Source organism: Rhinolophus hipposideros (assembly GCF_964194185.1).
Source record: "Rhinolophus hipposideros genome assembly, chromosome: 6".
NCBI classification, from domain to species: domain Eukaryota; kingdom Metazoa; phylum Chordata; class Mammalia; order Chiroptera; family Rhinolophidae; genus Rhinolophus; species Rhinolophus hipposideros.
Genome location: NC_138052.1, coordinates 63,969,354 through 63,991,996, shown reverse-complemented (window position 1 = coordinate 63,991,996; position 22,643 = coordinate 63,969,354). Strand labels below are relative to the sequence as shown.

General features: G+C 35.2%; 1 protein-coding gene across 1 annotated transcript in view; it reads left to right on the top strand.

The window, feature by feature from the left end:
* The window catches only part of TMEFF2 (transmembrane protein with EGF like and two follistatin like domains 2), a 231,445-nt gene that overhangs the window by 205,456 nt on the left and 3,346 nt on the right, over nucleotides 1–22,643 (top strand). Inside the window, exons 8-9 of the mRNA XM_081051612.1 lie at nucleotides 19,883–20,006; nucleotides 21,875–22,033. Of these exons, the coding sequence (XP_080907738.1) occupies nucleotides 19,883–20,006; nucleotides 21,875–22,033 (283 nt within the window). The remainder of the gene's footprint in view (nucleotides 1–19,882; nucleotides 20,007–21,874; nucleotides 22,034–22,643) is intronic.

Below are 22,643 nucleotides of genomic sequence, written 5' to 3'. Positions count from 1 at the left end.
CCTTGTTTTGCCAAGAGATAATCCCATTTCTTTTATAAGACTTCATGGAAAAGAGATTATTTTGTCAGAGTTAAAGACACCATGGCCTTTGTCTCCTTTGTAGATTGCCAAAATGAAGTGTATCTTTACTGACCCTATAATCCTTCTGCTTAGCTTTTATTGAGGGCTCCTCCAGCTACCCAGGTCTCCTGCCAGAATTCATTATTGAATATAACTGAATCCCTTCCATCAAGTGCCAGCAACACCACAAATTTAAAGGCTGGATAAGGCAAGTGTGGCAGTGGTTCTGCTGGAGGGCAGCGTCCCCATGAGTAGGAGCAGTACCCACATTTGCGTATGCCAGTTATTGAGTACCTACCCTGTTGCACAATGGTACAGTAACTTCTATGCATGTACTACACTCCTTAATCCATGCCCTCTACCGTAATTTCCTTTACTCTCTGTGCTACAGAAATTGACAGTTCCCCTACAGGCCACACTCTGTCTCTTATCTGAGTTTTTGTATATATTGTTCCAACATGACTCGTCTTGTCTGTCTTTCATTTGTGTAATTCTTGTTTGTTCTTCATGATTCAGCTTAGATATCCTACCTCTGGGAATAACAATGTTTATAACAGCCACTTTCACGTATTGATTATTTACTATGTGCCAGGCACTGTGCTAAATAAATGCTTCTTTACATTTAAAATTTCATTTACTCATTGTTTGTTAGTTTAAAATAGCCTTAATTTTTGAGTACTTACTGTGTGCCAGACATTGTTATAAATGTTTTACAATATGCATAACGGTTAAATAACTTGGCTGTGGTCACAGAGTTGGGCTGGGAAGAAAATGAATTGAACCCAGACAGTCAAGCTCCCAAGCCTGTGATCTTATTGACAAGTGTCAACAAGTAGATTCATTACTTCAATCATTTTAAAAATGAGGAAATGGAGGCCATTTGCTCCCCACCTTCACCCTGGAGTCCAGCATGAGTTCTGTGCTCTCTTTGGCCCCTGTCTTTACCGAGTGAGTCATCATATCGCATTGCATTTGCCTGTTTGTTTTTCTTTTTCCTTCTTTTTCAAGGAAGAAACAGAAGACTCAAGGAGTGAAGTCACTTGCCAAAAGGCCACTAACAATATTAACTGGCTATGCTGAGATTTGTGCTCAGCTCTCTCTGTTCCAAACTCTGCATTTTTCCTTCTCCTGGACAATAGCTTATAAATGTGATCCAGGGTATTTCTCCACAAATATGCATTCCCATGAAAACGAAAGCAAAAGGGATCTGAAAGGACACAGAGAACATTTATTTCTAGGTGTATTGCTTCATTCTTGTTTGGTTTCTTTGGATTTATTTTAAAACATGACTATGAGGACATGGGATAACAATCACTAACAATAACTAAAACATGGATTAAGTGCTTATTATTTGCTAGCTAGTGTTCAGAGGGTTTTATATGGATATTCTCATTTATTCCTCACTGTCACCCTGTGATACAAATGCTATAATCATCCCCATTTTATAAATGAGGAAACTGATCACAGAAGGGTATATAACTAGCTCTAATACCCACAACTGGTGGGTGAAGGATTTTGAACTCAGACTGACACAACTCCTCATTGGTAGGAGAAATGAGATGATTTTTAGTGTTAGCAAAAATTCACTGTCAATTACCACAACTGTCTGACTCATGTATCAATTGTGTATTATGAGAATAACAGCAAACATGCCTTATGTTCAATACCCCTCAGAGAACACAGAGAGATACTTAGAGAAGAAGAGAGAAATGATGTGCCTAAAGCCATCCATGCTCCTATTTTGCTCCTAATTTCTTTGGAATGACCTAGCTTGAAAAGATAATAAAGGGCTTCTATGGGTCCAACTTTGTTTAGCAGAAAGACAAATGGGATCTTGAGACTAGGCAAAGCTGTTATTCTGCTAGGCATACTTCATCTTCTCTATATAAACTGAACGTCTTTAATTCATGTGGAAGATTCATTGTTCCAAGTCTCAGACAAAGATCCCTGTATTATTTGAATTTAAGCCTGGCAGGGCTCTGAAAGAACAGTCCTGTCACTTCTAGTCACAGCCAGGATGTGGTATCATCAGTTGCTTCCAGTGACCCAAAACCAATAAAAAATTAAAATATGAAAGAAATTCTGACCCTCAAAAACAATTAGCCCATCTCTGGTACTGCCAACTATGATAGAAGACTGTGGAGCTCCTAAGGTTCAGTCAAGGTTGGGAACTGGAGAACCTGTTTTCTAAAAACAGTATGACAACATGATGATAGTGAACACTAGCGTTTCAATAAGCTGAGAGAAGTAAGATTTCACATTTTTACTAGGAGAGGTTGTTAATAAGTGATAAAAAGTTTTAAATGTACCCAACCTAAACTGATCAAGTAAGAATAAGATCTTAAATTTGAAGACCTGACCATTCTTTTTTAGGCTCCCCCAACTGCCCCTCAAAAAAGGGAAGAATCAGTTGGTGACTCTTATTTTCCATTTAGTGTATATGTTTTTCTGATAAAAAGAAAACATATTTATTATAGAAAAATTATCCTTACTACCTAGAGATAATCACTGTCAAAGTTTTGATGAATTCTTACCAGGTTTTTTATATTTTCATCACATTATATATTTTAGTATCCTACTCATTTTCCTATGTTCAAAATTCTTCATAACTTTTTTCTAGTTAAATAATATTTTATCATTTAGTTACATTACAATTTACGTAACTATTTTTTAAATACTACTATACTATTGCTGATAATTCGGGTAATTTCCCATTTTTTCATTTTTATAAAGGATGTTGTAATTGACTTATTTATAACATGAGTTTTTGTGTGTTTTTGAGGATCTTGATATATAATACCAAGATATATATATATGTGGATATATAATACCACATTTAAAAGTTTGTACCATTTTCTTTTTCACTGACTATATCTTAAGTTCTTATCTATACTATCAACCACTGGCCCAATTAACATAACACATGGACTTCCAATGACTATAGTTCCTCTCCAGATAGACTAAATGGCTTACTTATATTGTACAATGCTGAACAAATTAACTGTCCTGCTATTTGACAGGACAGCTTTTAGAATGGCCTGATATGAAGCTTAAAAACAAAGCAAAACATCCTATGCATGGGCCAATCTAAGTAAACAGACGCAAAAAATGCACATAATAAAATGGTGAGAAGTAAATTAATTAAATGTTGGTAATGGTTCCCTTTAGGTTATAAATAATGTCGACTTTGTATTCTTTTATTTTTATATTTTCTACTGTTCTTAAATCAAGGTGGATTGCTTTTATAATGAAAAATGCCCAACATATTTTGTTTTTAAGAAAAAAATATATAGAACTAAGCAATTTAGCTCTGTCAAAAAACCCACATTCTTCACATTGAATCATATACGGTTTCCTATTAGTAAGTGAAACACCTGTGGTTATAACTGTACCGACAAACACAAGTGGAGGAAGAAGGCAATCATGGGGATCTCTCCAGGCAAAAAGTACATTTCTGTCTCAATTATCTCTATCTTTCAGACAAAATTGTTTTCTGGCCTGGAATTATCCAGATGACTGCATCTTTCATTTCCCCCCTATCTCTGTATGTACAACTCTAAGACAATTCTTTACCATTGAAAAATTGTGAAGAAAACACCAGATTAAAAAAGAACACAGAAAAATTGGGTGTGAGTATATGAGAATTGTGGGTACTATCTTTGTAACTTTCTTATAAATCTAAATTATTCTAAAATGAAAAGTTTATTTTAAAAAATGAGAACACCTGGCTTCTGGAACTAGCTTTCTGCCTTTAGCCCACTATATGACAATAGGGATTAATTGAATATTTCTGGTCTTCACCTCCTAATATAGCAAGGAAACACACACACACACACACACTCATATTCTTAAGCTTACCTAATGTTTAGGAGTATTGTAATCCCAAATAAAATAATAGCTACAAAAAAACTGAAAATATAAATCATTAAATAAAGTAAAATAATAATATAATTTAATAATCTTTTGGCCAAAATCGAACCTATGTTCTGTAATGGAAATTGAAGACAGCAATCTACAAACTTCTTATCTTTAAATAACTCTTTATTTTTGTGATTTTTTGTCAAAAGGAGAGAAAATTGCTTTGCTTAAAAGCATTCTTCACTAATGTTTCTTCATGGTTTAATTTTTTCCTTTCATTTCATGATATTTCTTATCTTGCCTTAAATTTATATCTACCAAATCCTTTGTAAAATGTTATTCATTTCCTTCCTCCTAATTTAAAGATCATATAGCTGAAGATTTCAACTGAATAATCATAAATTTGCTTAATATTAATAGGCACTTTACCCCCGCCCAATAATTTTGTTACTAAACCAGGAATTCCTTCCAGTTAACATCAATTCTATTGTAGAGGTACACAAACATAAACATAGAATTTTTAATTCAGTCTCAAAAATCAGAAGGAAACTCTGTCATGTACGTCAGAGATTATTTTTTTTCCTCCAGTCTTCCCCATTATACAAAATTGCACCACCCAGAAATTCAAGCCAAAAACCTAGTCATTTTTTATTTGTTCCTCCCACTGTTCAATACATAAACAAGTCATATTCAGTCCATCTCTAGAAATTTTTGTTTTTTTCCTCCCTCCATTGCTATTACCCAAATCCAAGACTCAGATGTTGTATTTCATCCACATTTCCATAATGGTCTCCTATTTGTTCTTCATGATTCTTCTGTTTCCTCTTAATGATCTATTTTCTATATCAGTCAGATCTGCTCAAGAAGTTATCCAAATGGTTTCCCATTGCACTTTAAATTAAATCGCTACTCCTTAGCATGGCATACTCACTTACACATAGAAAGGATCTCATTCCTTTGGAGAGCCTTCTCCAATTCATTTTGTCCGTCCTCTCTGCTCTCTCTGGCAGCCTCTGCTCTAGCCACAATGCTGGCTTCTGGAACATCTCTTTTCTCATGAGAGTCTTTTTTTCCCTGTGTGTCATTCAACCAGTCTGGGGCTCTTGGGAGCTCTTCGCCTGGCCAGCTCTCTCTCATCTTTCCCTCCTTAATACCCTTCCCTCACTTCTCTAAAATAGGTCTCCCATCCTACTCTTCTATATCTGAACACTCCATTTTTCCTTGTAACATTTCTAATTTAGATATTAGGTTGTTTGTTTTATATATTGTCTGTCTGATTCCCTAATATGTATGATCTCAGGAGAAAAAGTTTATCTGTTTGATTCACCACTGTATACCCTGAACCTGTAATATTTGGCACAGAGAAGGAGATCAGTCATTATTTTTTAAATGAGAGAATAAATTGATGAGTGAATTAGGTACAGGTAGGACCAAGTTCTACTAAATTTCAAAACATCATAAGAGAAAATATGTTTCTTACCTCCTCTGGGTCCAAAGAGCTACACAGTTACACACCAAAAGTTGTGGATTGATAATGACACCATCATTATATTGAAAGTGAGGGGCCTTGTTTGAATTATCTAAGTCATACTCTACTCCCATCTCTGCACATAGCCATTTTGTGCTTTTTCTATTTCAAAATAAATGGTTCCTTGTAAGCGCCAATTCTAAATGTCAGCTTTTTTATATCTAATGGATAAAATAGGTGTTTGATTCTCTCTAAATTCAAATTTGTACATGTTTTATAACCCCTATTGATTTCTTGAGTGGTTAACCATGTACTTGAAAAGTGTAAATTATACACTGGGAGTGTGTTAGACCTGTTAAAAGGTAAACTAACCCTATGACACCACAAAGTACCATTTAGTTAATAACTAATTTCAAGCCCTAAGTGCTGTCCAAGTGGAAACTGTTAAGACCCACACCTCATCCATAACTATTTCTAGAGCAGTTTTTTACACTCAGAGTTATCACTGACTAGAAACTAAGAAAGTGCTAGAAGCAAATCAACTGTTCAAAACTGGGAAGAAAAAAAAGTGAATGAGCAAATTCAGAGCTATTTAGAATACTTGGGGCAATAAGTTGCCCTAAATTAAAAAGATATGCACTTAACAGAAGGGTAACACTTCAAATACAAGGACATTTAATGTTCAGATTTTCTTATTGGACTACTCTAAGCTTCCATTCTTCTTAAACAAAAGATAATAAATACACTCTAGCATTTTTTTAATCAGGCAGAATTCCATAAGAACATCAGTTTCAGGCATTCTGAAAACACAGATACTGTGGGGGATCATACCACAGAGGCCACCTGGAATCTTTTTGTTGAAAAGGTCATTGATATCAGTTTGCTTCTTGGTCATCTGCTTCTTTCTAATACAGGTATAGTGTAGCATTATTTGTTGTGTGACAAAATTAGCAATGTAAGATAACTGCCTGTCTTATAAAATGAATTAGTATATCAAACAACAAATGCAGATCGTGCTATACAGTTTTCCTATCCTCTCAAAAATGCTTCTGTACTGTGGTTATTAGCATCATTTGACACATCAGTACCTTCAAAACAAAACGTTTGTTTTGCAAATACAATAAACCACAGACATTTCGATCTAAGCTTAAACTAAGGTGATCATATAATGTATCACCCACACTGGGAAACTTTTGAGAGTAAAAGGAGTCACTATTCATCATTATTCTAGGAAAATAAACATAAACCAAGATTGTCCAAGTTACATAGTAGCTGAAACCAATCTTTTAGCTCATTTTCAGTGACTTCATGAAGACTACTAAAAAGTAGATTGCATCAAAGTAAGCGTTTGGTTGCTGAATGGTAACTATATTAGTTTGCTAGGGTTGTCATAACAGATTACTACAAATTGAGTGACTAAAACAACAGAAATTTATGATGTCACAGTTATAGAGGCTAAAAAAATGTCTAAAATTAAGCTGTTGACAGGGACACAGTCCCTCTGAAAGCTTACAGAGGGAATCCTACTTTGCCTCTTTCCATTCTGGTGGCTCATGTCTTCCCAACTTGTAGCACCATAGCTCCAGTAACAACCTGCCTCCATCTTCACATGACCTTGTCCTTGTGTGTCTTCACATGGACTTCTTGTAAGAATACCAGTCATTGGATTTAGGGCAGTATGACATCATCTGAACTAATTACTTATTTTCAAATTAAGTCACATTCTGAGGTTCCACGTGGACGTGAGGTTTTTTTGTTTTGGTTTGGTTTGGTTTTTTGTTGGGGGTGGTGTGGTACTGTTCATACCTAGTACAGTAACCAATAAAATATTTGGTTATTATTTTACCAAATAATCACGTAGACAAAGGTTTTGTGGCTAGTAAAACAAAGTATAATACGAGGCATGAAAAAGTCTTGTTTATTGATATTAGCATGTCTCTGTAACAGGTTAAATGAAGAGACCACATGGAAATCTATGATGAATTATCACATCATTAAAAGTTTTGTTTTAAGAAGTAATATCACCATCAATAAGTCTTATTATGCTTAAATACTCACACAAAGATACTTAATTCACAGACATGTACCAAGATATAATTGAGAAATATGATAAAAAAAGAATAACTTTTCCACATCATTAAACTGTACAGGGGCTATGCTATGTTCACAAATTACTTCTTAGTAAAAACTACAAAATTCTGTCTTAGAGTTGAATCCATGACGTTTTATTATTAATTTTATTGAGAATGCTAATTTAAAATGTCAACTCAATCTTCTGAAATACTCTTAAAATTATTTTGTCTTATCATTGAATATTAGATTAGCTGGTATACCTTCTAACCTTTTCAACATGAATCACTTACATTAACTTGGCAGAACTCCAAATTTTTAAATGAATCCAAATCTACACTAAATTCTCTAACTGCCATTGTGGGCCATGACGTCATACAAGAGAAATGAACAAACCCATCAGCCCATCAATTGCCTATACTTGCATTTCCATGTTGTGTATAGATATCTTTCTTGTCTTTTACTGTTATCCACACAATTTTGCTCTCCAGCCTTCCCTTTTCACTGAAGAAGACTGAAGTGCATAGCAAGTACACCTTTTATTTGGGCATCCAGTCCGTCATACTCGATATACAGAATTATTAAGTAGACGAGTTCTCTGCCATATTGTACCTTACCTTGCCACTGAATGTAGGGATTATCTGTGCCTTCAAGGGCATATCGCTGAAGCCAGCTGGCTCTTTGATGCAAACAACTAACAGCCATTAATTTTTTGAAAGCCACCACACCAAGGTACAGGTAACTGCCAAATATATCTACGCCTCTAATATTCATTCCTTTATTCATGATACTTTTTAAACAGCCACTTTGAGGTAGTTCTTGTTCTATACCCTGAAGTTGTTAACATAATACACAGTCTCTGCCCTAAGAGCCAGTAGAGCTTTCTGGTGTGCCCTGAATGAGTAACAAGTGTGTTAACGCATTGATCCACCTTAGCCCTCAGAAAACTTGGGTGGCTAGAAAACCCAGGCTGGTTGTCTTCTCCTTTTACCTAAAACCAAATATTAGTGTGTGGTGGTGTGAAAATTTTAGAGATGTCATGGTCTAATGCCGTGTTGCCCATAAATGGAGTCTATTGAATAAGCTCCACAAAATGTTCCAAAAAGGAAGAGTGAGATTCCCTAGACAAATGAGTTTAAGAACACTTCATTAAATAAATAAATAAATAAAATTAAAAAAAAAAAAAAAAGAAAGAAAGAACACTTCATAATGTGTGTTTTCTCTTGGCATCTCACAATGCAGATTAGCCTTTTAAGGACTCAGAAAACCAGCAGTAAAGAAACCCATATAACTTGGTTTAATCTAAATTTTTCCCAACTTATTTGACTATAAAACCCCTTTGTCCATGTAGCCTGCTCGAGAAGTAGCAATGCATTGACAGAACTCCCCTTGGGAAACTCTGGCTTAGAAAGTATGGCCACTGTTTTTAAGGCCTACAATTTAGAAGCACAGGTGCCTGTTTATCTGGCCCTATGACACTGAAGAGATGTCCCTCACTGCTGCCCCTTCTCTTGTGCAGGCAACACCTGCTATTTGTTGTAACATCTTCTCTCCCAGTTGTCACACTGCCACAAGTAGTGATTTTGCTTCCATTTATTTCCCTCTATTTGTCTTCTTTTCTGCCCCTATCATGTCTCTTATGATTTTATCTTTTCTCCAAGCTAAGTATTCCCCTTAAATATTACATAACATTTCTAGTTATTGTAAGTGCTTTTATCGCAAATTTTATGGAACTTATTTATTTCTTTTTATTTTTTCCAGAAGCCCAGTTTTAAAGCCATTTTCATAGAGAATTTTATATTACTCCTAGTGTATTTTCTCACTTCTGAGACTCTATTCATGAAAGTCTGTAGAAGAGTAAAAGCTATACTTTTGTTTCTTAGTTTTGAAAATTATAAAAGTTCTCCAATTCTTTTTAGAGTGCTGTGTAGAAAACCAAAGTGATCGCTAGCCTTCGTCATTGCAATATCAAGTATATCTGCATTTATAGTTTTGATGTTTGTCATCTATTATTTTTAAGTATGAGAATAAATGCATGGTTGTATTCAGAAGCAGACAAAGGAAAATATTTTATTCATTCATAATCCTAGTTTCTATTTTGAAATTCATTTCCTGTGTTGTTTTATTTATTTATTTAAAATAAAAGCTTCCTTCCTTGTTGTCCTGAAAAAGTTCAACCAACATTTCTAATTTCTGGACAATACTGTAAACACAGCATGAATGGCTAAACTAGAATGTATGAATTCAGAATTGGCTATACGTTACTCCAGTGTGAATTTTCTGAGGTATGACATGCATACAGATATCAGTTTTTCCACCTAGAACTAAATTTCTCATAGACTTCAATCTTGAAGTAGAGTGATTATAAATCATTCCTTTTATCCTCACACCACATTGGTTAACAGAGGGGATATTTCTTTAAAAGCTAGATGATCTACTCATTTCTCTATTAGCCCCATGAGAAACTAGAGCAAGATGGAGCCACATCCCTTTCTCTGGGTCCACTCCTAAAGGGCCTGTAGGTATAGATCTAGTACTCTTCCGGCAGACATTATTTTATAAGGTACTTCTCACTCTCCTCTCACTTATTTTCTGATGCATCCCTCATCCTTTTAGTATTGCTTCCCAATACAAAAAGTTGTTTCCACAACACAATGTTAAGATCCTTTTGCTACTGCTGTTACTTTCGGATATTGTTCTGGCTGCTTCTCTATGCTGGGCAACTATGTCAATGGAGAACCATTCTTTTATTTTAAAAACCATATGTTCATCATCTTTTCCGTGCCAGGTGCAGAGAGTGCAACAGTAAGAAATAAGTAAATTAGGAAGGTACAATACTTGCTTTTAAAATGGAGTTTCTGAACTAATGTGTCACACAGACAAGTAAACAACAAAGAAAAGTTGGTGCCAAAAAGTGCTCAGAGATTGGAGTGGTTTTAGGTAAGAGTTTCAGTGAGCCCAAACTGGGCGAGCAGGGGAGAACATTATAGAAAAACTTCTTAAAGGAAATAATGGCAATGATGAGAACTGATGATGAGTAGGAGTTAGCTAGATGATTAAATGGGCGAAATGAACATTCTTGACAAAGGAAACAGCAGAGGGCAAGTACCAAATGGCAGAGAGAAATTTCATTTGAGTGTAGGAAGATGCAAAAGAATTACAAGATATGAGAACAAAGAAGCTGAGACCAGATTCTGAGTGGTTTTCTAAGTAATCTTAAAATTTAATTCATTGGAGGAGTAATAAAGAATAACAAAAAATGTTTGGGCTTTTTTGAGCAGGTCATAATGCATTCATGTTTTTCTTCTAGAAAGGTCTCTGTGTCTCTTGTGTGGAAAATTGATTTGGAAAGAGGAAGATTAGAGATTAGCTAAGAGGTAGTTAGTGATAGTCTGATCTAAATGAGTAGCAGTAAACATGTAGAGAAATGAAAAAAAAATGTAGGTATTTAAGAAGTAGAAATCATAGGACTTGATTTACTCAACTAGAACTTGAAAGTGAAACCAAGATTTCTGGTTGGATCAATAAGTGGGTGAATATGTTTGGGGTGATAAGGAGAGGAAAATGGGAGAAGAGGCTGCTGAGTTTGAGGTGCCTGAGAGACACTAGGCACTTTGATATAGAGATAGGAAACTATGAAAGTGTGATCACCTATAAAAAGGTGATCTAGGTTAGCTAATCAGAATTTAGAATCAGAGGCATTTAGGTGACAATAGAGGACTTGAGTGAATATGACCTTCCTCAGGGAGAATTTTTCAAATATAAAAAGAGAAGAACTTTAGGAAATCATCAAAATTTAGAGAATTAGTTGTAAAAGAGGAGCCTACAAAATAGACTATGAAGGAACAGCCAGAAAAACAACAGATAGGTAATATGGAAGCCCAGGAAGAGAGGGCTACAAAAGGAGAAAGTGTTAGCTATATCAAATTACTGAGAGATTGGGACAATTGAGATCTGAGAATAGACTACTCCTTTAGCAACAAAGATGATGTTGGTGGACCTCGGTCTTTGCAGTTTCTCTGACGGAGTGACCAGAAGGTGGTGCGTTAAAGAGTGAATGGACATCTTTCTCCATCTGACTTACTTCACTTAGCATAATGTTCTCTAGGTCCATCCATATCATTATAAATGGTAAGATTTCATTCTTCTGTATGGCCAAATAATACTCCATTGTATAAATGTACCACAGTTTCTTAATCCAGTTATCTACCGATGGGCATTTCAGTTGTTTCCATGTCTTGGCTATTGTGAGTAGTGCTGCAATAAACATAGAAGGGCATATATTTTTTTCAACTTAGCATTTTGGATTTCTCTGGATAGATACCTAAGAGTGGAATTGCTGGGTCATAAGGTAGATGGGCACTTGTCTTACTAGGGAGACCACTTCATGGACGGTGTAGCTGTTTGACCACTTCAGTGTACACCTGAAGCTGAAGCTGAATACTGAATGTCAACTATAATTTATGTATATATGTATATACATACTTATGTATATATGTACGTACAATTTATGTATACATGTGTATATATATATATACATATATATTCATAGAATGTGGAGCACAGCATAGGGAATAGAGTCAATGGAATTGTGACAGCTACATATGATGTCAGAGGGGTAGTAGGTTGAGGGAGGGGAGTAATCACTTTGTGAGTGGGGAAATGTCTATTACATTGTTTTGTACACCTAAAACTAATAATTTTTAAAAAGAGCTAATGGAAGGAAGGGACACACTCAAAATTTTAAAATGCTGATGGCAGGGTGCAACGAGTGAAAAAGAGAATTGAAGACACAAGAGAGAAAGGAGATAATTGATGGAGAAAATCGTTGGAAAGGATGGGGTAGTTGGGGTTCATGATGACTTGCCCTTAGATAAGACATCTCTCCCAGGGTAGAAGGAAGAGAAAAGAATTGATTTTCAGAGCAGCAATAGGATCCAGGTGGAATAAAGAGTCAGGAGTCATAAAGGGCAAACAATAAATAAAATATGGAGGCCAGATGTTGTCTTGTGTTTTAATAAGTTCTTAACTGCATGGTCTGCATGTTACACTAGAAAGAGCCCTGGTTTTGACCCCAGTTCTGCTTATCAATTTTGTACATTCCTGACATAAGTAATGAAATCTATTTGAGCTTCAGTTTCTTTATTTATACAAAATGGGATTTTTATAAATTTATCTTGAAGGGCTGTAATAAGGAATACATTTCTATCATCTTAAGTATTAAAACAATGTAGGGCATATTGTAGATTCTCAAGTAATTATAGATATGTTTATCATCCTGATCTGTTTTCTTGGCTGTGTTTAGAAGACAACAAGCAAAATTATGGGGAGATAACCAATAAAAATAACATATTGCATATAGTACATAGCACAGTGCCAGGCACAAAGGTATTCAATAAATATCCATGTAACAAATTACTGAAAGCTAGTTTATTGTTTTTTTTTGTTTTGTTTTTGTGTGTGTGTGTGTGTCCTAGCTACATTATTAAAACCTTTATTTCTATTGTGTTTCTGTGAATGTTTCAACCTAAATCCCTCTCACTCTGCTGGCTAGCAACTTCAGGGTCATAGAGGAAAACAAATGTGTCACCTGAGAAGGTTTATTTTTATTTATTCATTTCTGCATATGCAGCCTATGAAAGGGACAATAGCTGATCCCATAGTCCAGAAGGCAAAAATGGACAGGACCTGAACACTCATTTTCAGCATTGTCACCAAAGAAGCTCACTAAGAAAGGATGCTCAGATTAGCCAGTAGGCAAGTAAATTTGACCAGAAATGAATACATTTGGTTCAAGACAAAAGAAAGAAGGTTAGGGGAATATTCTTGGCATAAAATGGCTTCACATAATTTTTTTCTCTTTCTAAGGTGTATAGTAAACTTTGTCTTCTGAGAACAGCTTGCAAGTGAGAGGGCTGCTGCAGCAAAAGCTCAGTGTGGAGAGCTGAAGCAAATTGCCCTAGATAAGCTTAAGGCAACTCCAGCTCTGGACTCCCGAGAGGCTAATGAACCATAGATCCCTTCCTCTTCCCAAGGCCTGATATTTACAAAATGTTGTCAAAGACATCTAAAGTTCCACAAAATACTATAGTTTTAAAAGGTCTTCAAGCTAAATCCTCTAAACCTATAGGAGTTACCCACTTGCTGAGAGTTAATAGGCTTTTGACTGAATGGTGAAGTTTGAAAAGGACCATTAGAGGCAAAGTACAGTTTCTCCCAATAGCCTCTCTCATCACTCTTTTGAGGGCTCTGCCATCTGAAGCAGGGCAGAGTATTGCTAAGTCACAGGACAGAACAAAAGGCTAAAGATCTGCTTATTTTGCTCTTAATAATAAATGAAAAAGAATATTTTTTTCCTTGGGAGTCTAGTATTTCTAACTAAATCTGTATGAGCCTTGTTATGCTAAATACTTGAATTATAATAATTGTATTTGGATGCCATAAGTTAAAATATTACATATAAGTTTCTCTCCCAAGATTTCACAGATTTCTCAGCTTTTATCTATGTAAATATATAACCAGTAGAAACTGAGATAATAAAAGCCCAGGCAAATAATCATCCAGTATTGTTGCATTTTAATCGCTCCAGTCCCCAAATTACTATGTCTATTTCAGATGCTGGTACTTTTTCTAATTTAAATTCAAGCAGTTCTTGAATAATGTCATTAAGGCCTTGCTTGAGAATGTAGAAACATGAAAATTAGTTTTCTGCCACTTTATTTTAATTTTGTGTCCAACAAGAATATCTATATGTGCAAGTGGTGATAAGGATAATCACATTTCACATCTGATATTAGTGCCTGATCAATGGTGGAGTAAGAAAGAATTTCTCTCTATCCCTATCCATCTTACACTCAAACCATACCTCAGCCTAATTAGCAAAGTTTTGGATCAAGTAGTTTTAATTAAATTACTGTTCTGGGGAAAAACATGAGATCACGTTCAACGTGCAGAAGAAATATTGAATTTGTAGCATTCGAAGGAGTTGGTCTCTGTTTTGAAATCATTTTTCTAAATCTTTAACAGAGATTAAGTAACTAAAAATGTTGTGATTGGGTCTCTGCTCTTTACAAAACTTAAGAATCACTTGAGTCTTTAAATGCCTCCATGCCCCTTGCACTAGGCTGTCACTCTAGTATTCTCCTTTGAGTCTCTGTGCGAGAGGCTTAAAAATGGAGAGACTCTTCTGATCTACTCATCCATGCCTTGAAGAAACTATGACAGCAGGTGAGGCTATTATGGAATTTGTTAACTTGCAGGAACTCATATAGCATCACAGTCAGAACACCCGTTCAATAGGAATGCTTTTCTGGTCTTTAAAAAGCTTCTATTGCAATTCAAGCTAGATATAAGGTTTTACTGCCACCTCGTATGTTTATACCTGATAAGGAGAGGAAATCATAAGAATTATATATCTTCTTTGAAACCAACTCTAATCAACAACAGGGACAATCAGGACTTTACTTCTAAATTCAGGATGTGTTTCTGTCCCAGGCACATTATAAATATAATGGGAGGAAAGATAGTTTTTCTTTTTCTGGTTACTTAAAGAAACATATTTTCAAATTGCTTTGGAGGCGTGGTAGTGAGAAGCAGAAGAATAAAATCAAGTAATCACAACAGGTGTGCAAGTACACAAATATTTCAGTTCTGGAGTATCCTTGTATTGTTATTAAACGGAAAAATAGAAGTATTATATAAATATATTCAAAATGGAAAATTTTAGTTTGCTAGAAAAGTAGCATAGTTTGTGGGCCCACTGGAAAAGATAATGGAAAAGATAATAAACCAAACTGTACTTCTCGTATGCATGTGCTTGTCAAGATAATTGATGATGTTCAAGTATGATGTTAAAGATTGAATTTAAATCCACAAACGTATTGTTCCCCATAAGGAAAAAAATACATAGTGACCATCATTTCATACTATAATGTCTGAATTATAGACATACTTAATATTTAAGATATTTCATACTTTTTGAAAAAGTATAATGTCCTCATAATTAAGGCAGTGATTTCCTTGTTTACTGTATCTAAATAATGTCTCTATTTCTCCACTTCTTTTTCCCACGATATCAAAAATAATATTTTATAATATTAGTTAACATTTATTTGTAATTTATTACAAGTATTAGCAATAGAAATAAATGTTACTTTTAGAGTTCAAAGAACCCAAAGGTCTGAAATAACCCAATCTACTATGTGGTAACATTCTTCAACATCTCTGAGAAATAGTAACACAGGTCCTTTTCAACTCTACCAGAGACTCACTACTTCACTATACAACGCATTCCCCTATTAAACAAGCATAGTTGCTTAAAAATGTGCAATAGAAACCTGCTTCCCTAAAACATCCACTAAATCCTTGATGTTACCCCTAGTTAGGATCTTTCCAACTTACTCTGGAATCCTACCAGAGAATCAGACCCCTACTGCAGAATCGGTGGCCTACGAGATTTGTATATATATTCAAAAGAAGGGGTAGAATAAAACGAAGTAGGGGTATATCCAGAGAAATAACATCTAGTCCACCATCAAAAGGCCTCCCAGACTGCAATGCACCACGGATATGATCCAGTCGTCTAGCCTTTAAGTGCAGAAATTTAATTTTAACAAAACCTCAGAACTGAATGGGCTGAAGAAGCTGACTTGCACCCCCAAAAATAAATGCACATTCAAAACCAATTAATTCACTCAAACAAAATATGTAACTGTCAAATGGATAAGATATTCAGATGGTACTGTCAAAGCCATTCCCAATTTGTAGGCTACATAGAAGTCAAATTATTTAAGACTGTTTAGAGAACAGAGCATCAGAACAAAAGAGTTTCACTGAGTGAATATTTAATAGCATTAGACACTGCTAGTCTAGTGCATCCATCTCTGCAACTGAGACTCTGGGTTTGCTATTTCAGGTTGGCTTCTCAGGCACACCACCCTGGAGAACGCTTGAATTATAACTTGATTTGACTTTCAGAAGCTTCTTTTATCTAAGTGGAACCATTGTCCAAAGGGAAATCTTTCTTCAGACATATGGCTAGGTTTAATTCAATTTTACACTGCTGTCATAGTTCTACTTTGATCCATAATGCGTTGCTTTTATAGATTAATTCTCTGAATAACATCTTATTTCCAGCTTTTTGGGGAAAAAAAAGCAGGGCTAACAGTAAACACACATACCTACATGGACTGGGTTGTACTGATTTAAGTCTTTAAACTGCTGTGCCAGCCTCTGGCCCCTTTCTGTCCACTTACTTGACTTGCCTTGTGGTAAGGTAAGGCCATAGTAATGGTAATTGTCATGCCCTCTGTCTTTGGCTCCTCCTGTCTCTTTCCCTGCAATCTGCAGGATAGAAATAATATGTTTCTGAGCAATGCTTCCGAGCACCCTGCTTCCTTAATTCTTGACTGGAGTGTTGAATTGCAATGGGCATGCGGCCCTCAATAGGGCTCTGCTGCAGGTAACTCAGATTTTACCAGAAATGGTTTCTTAAAACAGTCAGGACCTCTTTTAGAAGAAACCATTTGTAAACATTTAACAGGAAACTGGTCAAGGATTTTAAACAAAAATATGAAGAGTTTCTACCATTGTCACTATAACTCTTAGAAGAACACAACCCTTACATTAAACCTTCTTTTAAATGGAGTACAAAGAAATTGATGTCTAAATCATCAGCTACTGGAGGGAACATACAGCTTTCCAAAGTATCATGTTTATGTAGTTTCAAATCTTTAAATGCTTTATTATTGCTTGAATCCTTTTGCATAAACATCAGGATTACAAATACTATGGTCCATACACATTTTTGGTTGGAATATTAGATTTCTGTGTCTCTCCTTTTCTTAATATACTTAAATTTCATTTCTAAAATATGTCTAGTGCATTACTAGAAGTGGTTATATATTCAGGTTTTCAATCAACTAGTTTACTTGGTTGGATTGACTATAAATTTGTTGACATATATTGATGATTCCTCATTTTCTTGCCCAGGGATCATTTCTTCTACTCATTTATTTTCAATCTCTCTACTTTCTTATTTGACAGTATTCCACAAATAGAGCACTCCAAGCTTATAAGGAATGGTGTAAACTAATTAGCAGATTTTATGATGGAAACTATTTCCCTCCCATGTGAGCACCCTGTCTGGATAATGAACTTATCCAGTGAAAATATCCAGCTTTTACCGCAGGCAACAGGCAACTAAGGCAACAGGCTCACTCAAACAAGCTCTTATTTTGCCCTTTGTCTTTAGTTCATAATCGCAGATATGGTACAAATCCAGAAACAATCAGTATCAGATGAAGGATACAGTTAAAAATAAAATAGCCTAAAAAAAAAGGATTTTGAGTTGAAACATAGGGACGTAACAGAAAATTCCTCTGAATGCAGGTATGCAGATGCACAGAAACTAATGTTATGCAGAAGCTAATGAACACTGAACATTAAATAGAAGTGTTGAAAAGTTTGTTATGGGGAAAGGATCCAGAAATAAGAGTGAAAAATCAGTGCTGGTTCATTACATCAGCAGTGGGGCTAGCAAACCCCACTGCTAAAGTCGCCTTTAAATAGCAAGTGTATGTTTGACTGCTCTAGCTTGTAACCCCTGGCCATAGCAGGGAATGAGTGCAGTCTGCTCCGTGGATTCATGCATGACCACAGCCATCTCTAGGTGCAACTAAATACCATGACGGCCCTGCTTCCATTTTAGTCACACGTCCCCGTGTTGTCTATTTCTCTCAACATTATGCATTTCAACTGGGTATCTGCTTACTGCAGGTGCAAATTGCTACCAAAAACACCATGACACAAAATTCCAAAGTAGCTTGGAAGAATGGGGGAAACCAAAAGAGAAAATTCTGTATATGCTTAGTGTTTCCATGGAAGTGGTTCCTTCAGTTTCATGACAATTACCAAAATAGAACTATTATAATTCAAACAAGAGACCACCTGTATAGATAAACAGATACAGATATAGAACAAATTAGTGATTTGAATGTCATCTCCAGTCTCTCAACATACTTATTGTAAATCCTTGATTAATTTGGTTTATATAATTTGCAATATTACACATCATACCAATGTATGTAAATATTCCTACAAAAGAAAGCACTTAACATACTTAACCATTTATTTCAAACTTTAGTGTTTTTCAGATGACATTGAGATCTTACAATGTATACATATTTTACAATTCTGCTTAAACATAAATAATGCATTTGTCTGATTCCCTAATGCAAAGGGCACATTTTTTTCTCCTGCTGAATATACTCATCATTAATGACTGTCAGTAAAATAAATAAATAAATAAATAAATAATAAAAACTATACCCTCATGTGGAACTAATAGGAAATAATATACTAGTTTATAAAAATAGTAGTTCATTCTCAATCTTCCATTACTGCTGACCAATTACTGTGGTGTTAAAAAGTATCTTTAAATTGACATCAAGAAAGTTATATTTCTCATGTGTTTTGGCAAGACTTTTAAAGTATGTCAGGTCTCAAATTATAGAAGGGACGCAAAATGGGCAAACTTTGTGTTATAAAATGAACGTAAAAAGAATCAAAAAACTGCTTAGAGATGACATTACAAATATGAAGCAAACGTATTTGGGTTAATAAAGGTCAGAAAACTATGTTAATATCCTTATAGAAGCATGAGAAAACAAACACAACTTGTCAATGACAAAGGAAAACACAAGTTTTGATTTCTTTATCATAAGTTTAAGTTTCACATAATGTTGTTAACATAGGCCAAATATTATGCATTAGAATATGCTTATAGCAGTCAGTGTGTACTGTGTTGGCATCTACATAAGTCATTCTGAAATAATGTTTGCTCTTTCAATAGCTTTATTTTGGCAATAAGAAAATGTATGGGTGCTAGTAAAATTCATGTTCACAGTCGATGAAAAAAGCCTGAAAGAATACATTTGTTGAAATTTGCATTTGGTTTTGGAAAACGTCTGTTTAACAATTGAACAGGGCAATATTTTAACTTTTAAGCTCCCACACTGAGAAAGTATCAAGATTTGCAGCAGTTTACTTTTAGGGACATTATGCTGCGCTTTGAAATTCCAAAAATAGGATATTTCTTCTTCAGTTATTTGATGATCAATGTATAGTCTCTACACAAGAAAAATTAAAGTTGTCTGACAATTCATAGACACATTACTGGCTGTTAAAGATGTAGGAAATTGCATAAAAGCATGAAAAACACTGGGTAATTTTGTAGTTTCATCTCTAAACACAATTGTAAAGATGTCTCTTTCAATTCTTTCTTCCTCTTTCTTCTGAAGCATGGCCTTTTAGTTCCTGCCCTTTTAAATATTTTTGCCTACTGTAGTTTTGCTTCTTAATGTACGGGTTGATCTTACGGAGCTAAGCAAGTATTTACAGGTTGCTTGCTTTTGTCTGTATTCACAGAGAATGCTAACAAATTAGAAGAAAGTGCCAGAGAACACCACATACCTTGTCCAGAACATTATAATGGCTTCTGCATGCACGGGAAGTGCGAACATTCTATCAATATGCAGGAGCCATCTTGCAGGTAATGCTTTCACTCTTTAACTTCTAAAATGTATAAAGTAAAAATGTAGAAACCAAATTCTGGATATTTACAGAGAATTGGATGGCATTCTGCCTGAGTGGTTGATCAGCAGCAAATCTTTCTGCTGCCCCTCCCACACACACACACTCATTCACGCACCCACTATGACACCACGAAATGTGTGTGCCTTACACACCCAAGTACTCTGTAACACATCATTATGTATATGTATTCTTTATGTAGCATTTTAAGTTATGCCTTGGGCATTATAGGCTCCTTAAAGATTCAGGCTCCTCTCTTTTTGTTGCCACTCTTTCCCATGCACCTAGTATATAGCACTTCGTACATATCAGGTGCTTACTAAATATTTCTCAAGCAAATGAACGGATGAGACCTTACTGTTCCTACGATGACACAATTGCTTTTGGGAGGTCATCTTTTCCAAAGCCCTTCAGGCCTTATAATAAATGTCATCGATCTTTGTTTTGCTAGGCACACGTTCATTTCTGTGGATCTGCTATCCACAAACCTTATACATATAGTGAGATATAATATATATCTCTTATATAATAGTGAGATTATTAACTATACCTCCATAGATTCAAACTCAGTTCAGACACAAAGAAATTGCTTGTCTGGATTTAGTTAATAAATATACATATCTGATGAATATTCATGGCTGGCACATAATTATTTCAGAGACAGTAAAGCCAAAGTGAAAAAAACAAATGTATTTTCTTAAAGAAATATACAAGGGACATATGATGAAAGAGGTTGTGTATTGCTATACAGTGAACGGAGATCCTGTCTGTCTCTCCCTCTTCTCTCTCTTCCCCTCTCCTTTTTCTCCTCCTCCCCAACCTCTCTCTCCTCAAAAACCAGAACTGTCTTCTTTTCATGTGTTCCATCATTGAATACACTTGCACTTTCCTTCAAGTGAAGCCAGGCAGCGTAAATGGAACTGAGAGGTTAGAGGTTGCTCCTGCTGACCTGTCATCCTCAGCAGAGCTGCCATGACACAACCCTTCTGACGCAGACAGGAAAGATCCCAGGATTCCGTTAGGAGAAATTCAAAGTGAAGTAGTAATATAGTTGCACCAAGTCAAGGACAAGTCCATCCCTGTTAGTACTGTTTTTATGTGAGCTGTTTCCTCGTGTCACTATGTAATGCTAATTTTAACACACATTGTCTACCTGAGCTTTCGGATGAGGGTTGAGTGAGGTGCAGTGTTCATTCTGTTCATTCTCAGATGAATAGCACATGGACTATTTAAATTACTAGTGTTTCTCAGAACTATATTACCTACATCATAATTACTTTTTTCTACTGAAATTTAACTCTCTAACATAAACAGACAACTTTATGACCAGCACATTAAAGAAATTGCTCTTGTACTTTTGGCCCTAACATCTTTCAACATGTATTCTAACAATAGCATAGAGAAGGCTTTATCCAAATACATATATATAAAATCTCCCTATTTTTTATTCCCATGTTATCAGAAAGAAACCTTTCTTTCAGGTAGTCATATTGACTTAGGTTGATGGAAAAACAAGTTAAGTAAAATGTAAAGCTCACCCGAGAAAACTATAGAAACAATTATCCCTAGACATCTATTGTCTATATTATCATCTCAAATTATCTACCAACCCTCCTATCTTCAAAATCTCTTATTGTAAGTATAAAAAGAAACCACATACTTTTGAAACCAAAACACACAAAGAGACCTTGTTGAAAATAAGTAGCATTTTTTTTGTAGAGAGGGAAACAAAAAGCCCTACTTTCGCAATATAGATAAATACCTATAGGCCATTTATAAAAATGAGTCCAGCAGCTTCAGCTAACTGGACACTATCATTTCTTCCAGGTGTGATGCTGGTTATACTGGACAACACTGTGAAAAAAAGGACTACAGTGTACTGTACGTTGTCCCTGGCCCTGTACGATTTCAGTACGTCTTAATTGCAGCTGTGATTGGAACGATTCAGATTGCTGTCATCTGCGTGGTGGTCCTCTGCATCACAAGGTCAGTAACTGTACTCAATGGCCACCCAAGTAAGAGCTATGTTGTTCCTCCTGGTCTTAATCAGGTCACTCTAATTACAAGTCTCTACATGGGCTCTGCAACCATCCATTCTCTAGAGTCCTGTTTCTTTGGCATAATAGCATTTGAATAGCCAAAAGGAAAGACAATTCATTTTCATGCTGAGTGGTACAAATTATTTTCCTTACGTTTGCATTATGATGAGGATTATTTATTTTCTAAGCAAACGTCTTTTCCCCTTCTAATGTATAATGCCAATAAATATGCTCTTCTCTTTTAACTAAAAAAGGGCGGTCTTCATGCAAACTATTAACAGGCTATTTAAATTACCTGTACTGTCTTAACGAGATCAGTATGCTGATCTGGTATTAAATTATGTATCTCATAAATATACCTCATTCATGGCATAGATTTCCAAGTGTAACTCTCAGATGTAATCATTTTAACATAATTTAACATAAAAATATACATTTTTATCTTACATTAACAAAATAGCTTTTAATCACAAAATTCAAAGAAAAATAGTTATAATGAGAAAAAATTCTGTTATAGTACATGAAAACCTTTAATGTATGGGAACATGCAGCAAATA